The sequence below is a fragment of the Mastomys coucha genome, unplaced genomic scaffold, assembly GCF_008632895.1.
Source record: "Mastomys coucha isolate ucsf_1 unplaced genomic scaffold, UCSF_Mcou_1 pScaffold20, whole genome shotgun sequence".
NCBI classification, from domain to species: domain Eukaryota; kingdom Metazoa; phylum Chordata; class Mammalia; order Rodentia; family Muridae; genus Mastomys; species Mastomys coucha.
In genome coordinates, this window is record NW_022196903.1 from 116,189,458 (window position 1) to 116,198,003 (window position 8,546).

Below are 8,546 nucleotides of genomic sequence, written 5' to 3' on the forward strand. Positions count from 1 at the left end.
TGTTTCTCTGTGTAGCCCCGGCTGTCCTGGAACCCATTATGTAGATTAGGCTGGCCTCGAATTCACAGAGAGCATCTTATCTCTGCCTTCTGAGTTCTGAGATTAAAAGGGTACATCCACTGGAGAGATGGCTCAGAGTTCCAGGTTCCAGTCCCAGCAACCACAAACACTTGTAACTTCAACTCCAGATGGTCTGATAATTTATTCTGGTCTTTAGGAACATTTTCGGTCATCACAGACACATACTTATTTACATAATTGAAAATAAATAAGAATAAACTATTTAAGAGGGTGCAAGGTGTAGTGGTACACTCTACTCCTTTAACCCCAGCACTTTGGGAGGCAGTGTCACGGACTGGGGTTTCTTATGGGGTCCCTTGTTCTGCGGGACGATGGGTTCTGGCCAGGTGTGTATGGGATTTGGCTTTGACAAACAGACTAGACACGAGTGGTGTAAGGTCTGAGTGTATTTCTCAAAAGTGACATGAGGCTTTTACAATCATTGTAAAAGAGAGAAATGAAAAATCTGGCAGCTCAGTAGTCGAGGTACATCTGAGGCCACCTAAAACACACTAGGTCTAAAATAGCAGCCATCTCCTCTAGACTGGTGCAGCACCCCAGGGCTCCGAGTATGTTCGGGCTGCATGGTCCTGGCCAGAGGCCGGGGGTGGGGGGTGGGAGGGGGTGGGGGGGCTGCGGGTGCACCAGCCAGGAGGGTAGATGCTTGAATCTCGAGTCCTCAATGCTGAATGTTCAAATCTTCAATGTTGAATGTGCGAATCTCGAATATTCAATCTCTTGAATCTCGACTGGTGCTGTACCCCCCTGGGCCCAAGCACTCTGGGCCCAGGGGGGCTATGGACTGTATGAATCTTAAGTCTTAGTCCACCAAAGTTCTGGTTCTAGTCCGAGTGCTAGCGAGTCGGAATGCTGAATGCAGACTCTTGAATGCTGACTGTTGAATGCTCTATGCTGTCTCTTTCTGTAAGCTTTAATGCCCTACCCAAAATGCTGGAGGCAATTAGTTAGAATGGCTTAACTTTCTAAGCCAGGGTTTAATGCCCTGCGCTTCATGCTGGAGGCATTTAGTTTGGATGGCTTAACATTCCAAGCTAGGGTTTGACTAGGACGTTGGTATGGAACATTGGTGAAGGTCAGAGAGCAATGTCCGAATTTTCTCTTACTAGTTGTAAAGAAATGATATCCTGGTGGGCCCCTAGCACACAAGTATGAGGACATATCTGGGCTACCTCTGAGTTTGGGGTGCCAGGCAACAATGCAGAGACAGGAGACTGACTTTCTTTGAAGTTTACGCCTCAAATATCGCAGTCACGCAAAGTGTGCGTGACAAGACAGGGTCGGGTAGACAGAGGTAGGAGGATCTCTGTGAGTTTAGAGGGTCCCTAGATTACTTAGTGAGTTCCAGGACAGCCATGCCTATGTAGAGAGACCTTGTCTCAAAAAAAAATTAAACAAATACATAAAACAAACAAAAGACATGTATCACCATGACTGCCTTTTTTTTTTTTTAAATTTTAGATTATTTATTTATTTAATGTATGAGCACTCTGATGCATGTACACCCACATGTCAGAAGAGGGCATAAGATGCCCTCACAGATGGTCACATGTGGTTGCTGGGAATTGAACTTAGGGTCCCTGGAAGAGCAACCCGTGCTCTTAACCTTTGAGCCATCTAACTTAGAAATATTTTCTGTGTATGGATGTTTTTCCTATATGTTTATCTGTATACATATCTCTGTGTAGCCCTGGCTGTCCTAGAACCCATTGTGTAGACCAGGCTGGGGGCTGTAGAATCCATAAGAGGGAGCATGAGTCACCATGTAGGTACTAGGAATTGAACCCAGGATCCTCTGATAGAGGAGGCAGTGCTCTTAATCTCTTAGCCACAGGATTCACCAATCACACCAAAGGTCAGGAGAGTCACATGCCTGTGTTGAGGTTGGGGCTTTTTACAGAGGAAGGGAGGGGAAGTGGTAATGTGCTGGGCTATTATTGTCTGATGGTCTCTTTGAAGGCTACTATCTCTGTGGTTTTTTTTTTTTTTTGCAAATGGGGACTTTTGGCTGGAAGAGAAGGGTGGGGACCTCCTGGTCCACAACATCTTAGCCTTTGTCTCAAAACCTCCGCTTAAAAGATCCCTTTAAAAAACTCTGTTGTAGGACTGGCAGGATAGCTCAGTGGGTAAGGGCACCTGCTGCCAAGTCTGACCATTTGAGTTTGATCCTCAGAACCCACATGGAGGAAGGAGAGAAGTAACTCGCACACACACACACACACACACACACACACACACACACGCACACACGCACGCACACACGCACGCACGCACGCACACACACACACACATACACATAAAAGTGGTGAGAACATTTAAAAGGCTTTTCCTGATAACCAAGGCTCTGAACCACAGCCTGTAAGACTGTTCCCACAGCAAGCATTACTCTGGGAAGACATATTTTCTTAGTGATGCACCCTCATGCCGACTCCACCAGTTTCATGGCAAAGTAAGGAATGGTTGCAGTTGGTGTGAAAAGCAAATGCTAGGTTTTAGTGCCTTACTCTTCTAATTGCTGCTAGAGCTTGCGACATGCCTCACGTTTTTGTTATGGGGATTCTTAAAGGGTGAATCACCGCCTCAAGTCTCCCGGGTCTGAATCATCCTTTGCCGTTGCTGCAACAGAGCAAGAGGACGTTTTCCCCCCCTCTGGAATCATCAGGAAACGGCATCTTAACTTAAGGTTTCTCATTTTTGACTTTAAGTCAACGTCCCCAACTGAGACAAAGTCTTTGGCTTTTCAATGACTGGATCATATTTTCTCTACATAGGCTAAGATGGGTTTGATCTGTAGGGCTGGGACTCAAGGTCATCTTGAGCCCCTGGCTAAATACCTGCCAGGTCCCGTGCGCTACTCAGGATGCTGAGAATAGCAAACAAATGAGTTACTCCTTAGATGTAGAGATTGTCAACTGAGAGTTGCAGGCTGGGCCAGTTTAACCTGACTCAGTAACTATAGCACAATATTGGTGTGTAAGGAGTAAAAGTGGCTACGTTTAGGCTAATGGCTGGCACTCTCCACTGTTTAGTTAAGATATCATGGACTCATGCTAGGGCTCATGTCATATGTTTCCTACATGTACTTGTTGTTCGTTTGTTTATTTTGTGTGTGTGTGTGTGTGTGTGTGTGTGTGTGTGTGTGTGAGATGACCTATGTGGGAAGGTCAAAGGTCAGCGTTCAAGAGTTGCTTCCCTCCTTCTGCCTTTTTGAGGCAGGGTCTCTCTCGTGTCGGCTGTGCTGTGAAGCACAGGGCTGGCCTGCTTTGTCTGCAGCTGTCTTTTGTGGATGCTAGGGGACGAACTCAGGTCGTTGGATTTGCATGGCAGGTGAGGTATCCACTCATCCATCTTGTGGGCCCCGTTTTTTTTTTTGTTTTTTTTGTTTTTTACTAAAAGCGTCATTGTTTTGAATTACACATCCAGTAAATGTATACTGTAAAGATCTAAGGCAGACATGCTTAAAGAGGAGTTCAGTTTCATTTTCATTGTCTCCTTTCAAGCGCATTTCCTGATGGGTTACAAACGCTAGCTAAGTCCACACATAGAATGTTGTGCTGGTCAATGGAAGTGCCAACTTCAGAGGATCTGGCGTCCCCGGGAAAGAAACCCTACACTTTTTATACTTGAGAAATAACTTTTGGCTTATTTTACATGAAAATGTTATGCATGTTATCCTGTAACAAGCATCTTGTGTGCTGCCCAGACGGTGCAGTGCCATGTGGTGAAAAATATAACTTCAAAAATGATGAGACATGCCAGGCATGGTGGCGCACGCCTTTAATCCCAGCACTCAGGAGGCAGAGGCAGGTGGATCTCTGTGAATTGGAGGCCAGCCTGGTCTACAGAACAAGCTCCAGGACAGCCAGGGCTGCACAGAGAAACTCTTGAAAAATAGCAACAACAACAACAACAGGAAATTATGACATATCAGATTCCCACCCTGGCTGCTTCACCAAACTATGTTTTTAGACAAATACATTTTTATGACCAATATGCAAGTCTCTTCCATGTAAGATGTAAGATTTATACAAAATGCCACTCAGGGCCATTTGAGCTAGGAAACAGATGCAAACAATGATTCAAATCTCATCATAATTTTTATGATAAATAAAATAACATCAGGTGTTGGGAAGTTTTTTGTTTCTCTTTTTAAATGGTTTATTTTTATTTCATGTGCTTTGGTGTTTTGCCTGCATGTGTGTCTGTGTGAGGGTGTTGGATCCCCTGGAATTAGAGTTACAGACAGCTGTGAGCTGCCATGTGGGTGGTGGGTCTATCTGGAAGAACAGCCAGTGCTCTTAACTGCTTAGCCATCTCTCCAGCCTCAAGAGTTAGGAATATTATACCCTACTAAATACCATTGATAATGTTCTGGACAAAGGTGTAAGTCAGAATTTAAGATGATTGGAAAAAGTAAGTAAAAATGTGATTCATTTTCATGGTTACATTGTATTAAAAGTAATCACAGTTTGAAATGGGCAAGGTGACATCATTTCCAAGAAAAGTATTTTCATACAACTTGGCTAAATCACATACACTTGGGAAGTCGCATATAAGAGAGATTTTTTTTTTTTCAGCAGTTAATCCAAACCTGTGAGTTATGTAGCTACTACCCTCCAGTGGTGGGTAGAAATGAGTTCTAGTCAAGGCACCCTAACATTCCTCCCACGCCCCCTACCTCCAACAAGACAGGTGTTCACTACTTAGCCTAGGTCGGCCTTAAACTCATCAAGATCTGCTGGTCTCAGCTTCCTGGGTGCTGGGATTAAGCCAAGGCATTTTTGATTGTGATTGAACAAATGCCAACCAGGTCGTAATGATAATATAATACAAATATACTTACATTTCTTATGATATACTAGAAATTGTGCTGAAGATTAGTGATACGGGGGAAACTGGGAACCCCTCTAGGGGATCTCATTAATATAGGAATTTAAGGGCTGACTCAGGTGGAAGCACAAAGACGATATTATTGGTTTAACAGAAAAATGTCAGAGCAGGGAAGCTATAGAACCTCAGTGGATGCTCAAAGGGGAAGAAAGGAGGATAGGAGGGAAAAGCCAAGCTATGCCATGTAACCTGGGTTTGGTTCTAAGCGTAGCCATCTGTAACTCCACCTTGAGGCAATCTAGTGCCTTCCTCTGATCTCTGTATACCCATAGGCAAGCATTCAAACATAAAACCAAACCAAACCAAACCAAAACAAACAAAAAACAAGCAAGCAAACAAAAAAACAGAGGAACAAATCCCAGAGACTGATATTTAAATTAGCCCTTAGAATCTTACTAAGGAGTAAGTGAGAAAGACATGTGCTGTGGACATACGTGTTCAGAAGCAGAAGTAAATACGGAGGTGAGTATGTTTGCACCTGTAATGGCACTTAGGAAGCAGCAGCAGGAGAAGCTCCGTGAATTCAAGGCCAGCCAAGGCCTAGAGAATGAGATACTGCCACAAAGAAACCACCAGCAGGGAAATTAGGATAACATGGTCTTTTAAATCAGAGAGGACATGCTGAGACCATGGGAAATGAAGTGTTCTTTCTGCGCGTATAGAAGAGGCTAGGGTGTATTTCCTCATTATTTTGCTATTATCCCATATTATGTTTGTTGATTTTAAAATAATAAACTGCAGATTCTTGGAGTAAGCTGCAGCTGGTTACCGTATAGCATATCTTACATGTGGCAAGAAGGAGTGTAAGATCAGGGAGAGTTAACTATGTGAAACCAGAAGTCTGTAGGATGACCAGACTTGGAGAGAAAAAATACAAACACTTAAAAGGTGAACCAGGGGCCGGGGCCTCAGTAAAAGACTGTCAGCACTGCCGATACAGAAAGAGGAAGTGAAAGAGGTCAGTGTGGTATAGTAACATGACTGAGGCTTCCTCTGAGATCATAGGGTTAGAAATAGGAAACCTGGAAAAGATCACTTTTCTGTCCCTTTTCTTTTTTTATGTCTTCGTCTGGATTGTATGTGTTCTCTTTATAACATCTTAAAACATGTTGTGGAGAAGTATAGGATAGAAAAAAATAGTTTTGTGTTGGGGATGTAGCTAAGTTGATAGAATGCTTGCCTAGTTCTCATGAACCCCTGGATGTGATTCAAAACACTGAAAAAAAAAAAAAAAGAGTGTGGTGGCACACGCCTGTAATTCCAGTACTCTGGTGGCAGGCGGATTAGAAGTTCAAAGTCTTTCTCGCCTACATAATGAGATGAGGGCCAGCCTGGGCTATATTGAAACTCTGTCTCCAAATAAACAAACACGAACAAACAAAAAGCTAGTGGAACTGTTAAAGGCTGCACCCACTTAATATTTGGACAAGTTCTGCTAAACCTGTAAAGCATCGTTGGATCAATTTATAGTCCTGGCAACCGTAGCTAATCACTACATCCTTACCAGCCATGCCTAATTCTTCCTGATTTTAAGAATTGACTTTTCTAAGCAAAGTAGACCAATCAGAAATATAAGTCAACCAGTCGATAGAATGAAATGAAAGAGGCTGCTACTGTTTTTTTTTTTTGGGGGGGGAGGGGGACACAAAATAAGACCAGAATTGGTTTTGCCGCTTGAAGTCTGTGCTAGCTAAAACGTTCCTAAGTTACACTGTTGTAAAGCTTACATTTGAGAATGCACAAAGAACATATTTGTGGATAGAGCTGTTTAGTACTCGTGATGTGTGGTACACCGGGCTTCTCATGCTGAGGGATGCTAGATAGCATTTAGCACTGTAATCAGGTCATTCTAATATGGAGAAGTCACCAACAAAACCTACACAATTGCAAAAAACCATGGTTGCTCTTAATAAACTATGCATGGGACACTTGCTTATGAGAACAGAATGAGAAAGCAGAGATTCATTTTGTTCAGCCTCTGTTCTGTTTTCGTATATTCAGTGGTTTTATTTTTTCTTTTTGGTTATCGTTTGAAGGTAGGTAAAAGAGAACTGAATTTTTATTTTTAAGTTTTCGCTGGGGATAGAGCCCCAACCCAAGGCCTTGTCAGGCAAGTTCCCTACCAGTGAGCCTGCCTTACTCAAGATGGCGAGCCAAGCGCATCAGTGTTTCCAGATTTTAATAGGTTTTGCGCCGCCTAGAGGTTGATCTTCAATGCCGTACCCGAGAGGAAGTGACGCAGCGGAAGCTGTCGGCGTCTCAGCCCGCCCCCACCCGTGCCCCGCCCCCGCGGCGCTAGCGGAACCAAGATGGCGGCCGAGCTGGAATATGAGTCTGTGCTGTGTGTGAAGCCCGACGTCAGCGTCTACCGGATTCCGCCGCGAGCCTCTAACCGCGGTTACAGGTACCTAGCGGGATTTGCTGCCGGCGCCCGCCGGGGTGACGGTTGTGTCCTTGGCAGCACGCACCGGCCCGAGCCGTTGGCCGACGAGAGGTCCCTTAGCCTACCATCCAGGCTGCCAGCGTCTCTGTCCACTTTTCTGTGTTGGTGGAACTCTTATTTTGTTTTGTTTTCTTACTGCCCTCATGCCTCTTTTCACCTATCCTTCCCATCCCCCTTGGGACATCATCTGCTCCTCGCCATCCGCAATCCATTCATGCCTGCTCCATCTGTTACTCTTTCTGCGACCTTTGGCTTGTAATCCTCCACGCGCGCGCACAAAGCACGCTCCTCCTCCCCCACTCTTCTGTGATACCTCCTGACACTTGTCGCTAATCGTAGTTTTGCCGTCCACTGTTTGGATGATCTGTTTTAATTGACACTATTGTCATTCTCGCCAACTGTCATCATCCATCGTTTGGTTTTTCCTTTAGCTTTTTCTTAGGTCTGGGGAGGCAGTGAGCTCACGTTAAGGTCCTGTTTTCCAGTGATGAGCTATTGCGTCTTTTCATTGTGTGTGTGTGTGTGTGTGTGTAACTCCCGCTCCCCTCCTCCCACATTGTAGTCTTAATTATGTAGGCATTTCTGCCTTTCTACCAACCTGGCCACCTTTCCTATAGCTTATATAGCTTTTCCAGAGCCATTGCAGCATTTTTTTTTTCTCTTGTAAGGCCTGACAACCTTGTAATCCAGTGACTGAGAGGTTTGGAGAGTGTTGTAGGATTTTATGGAGTTCAAAGAGAATTCACTGGGATTTGTGTTGAAAACTCTTTGAGTCTGAGCCCTCGACCCTAAACAGCTGTAATTTATGAGCCAATCAATCTTTTCCTTCTCCAGGCCTTAAGGTTTCTCCTTTGTAAAATAGGAGAAGTAACGTAAGCATACTGTGCACTTCTTATGTACCTCACAGGTTTTTATTTATTTTATATGTATGTGTCTGGTGTTTCGCCTGTATGTATGGGTGTATATGCCTTGTGCTCACAGAGGTCAGAGTGATGTTGTGTGGCATCAGATCTCCTGGAACTGGAGGCATTGGGGTTGGTGAACCATCATCTGGGTGCTGGCAACTGAAGCTTGGTCTTCTGCAGGAGCAACAAGTGTTCTTAACTACTGAGCCATTTTCCCAGCCTCTTCTCAG

General features: G+C 44.4%; 1 protein-coding gene across 1 annotated transcript in view; it reads left to right on the plus strand.

Annotated features, from left to right (window-relative positions):
* The first annotated feature begins 7,189 nt into the window (after positions 1 to 7,189).
* Necap1 (NECAP endocytosis associated 1) overlaps positions 7,190 to 8,546 on the plus strand; it is a 14,859-nt gene continuing 13,502 nt past the window's right edge. The window contains exon 1 of the mRNA XM_031383318.1: positions 7,190 to 7,372. Coding sequence (XP_031239178.1) covers positions 7,278 to 7,372 — 95 coding nt within the window. The 5' untranslated portion in view covers positions 7,190 to 7,277. The remainder of the gene's footprint in view (positions 7,373 to 8,546) is intronic.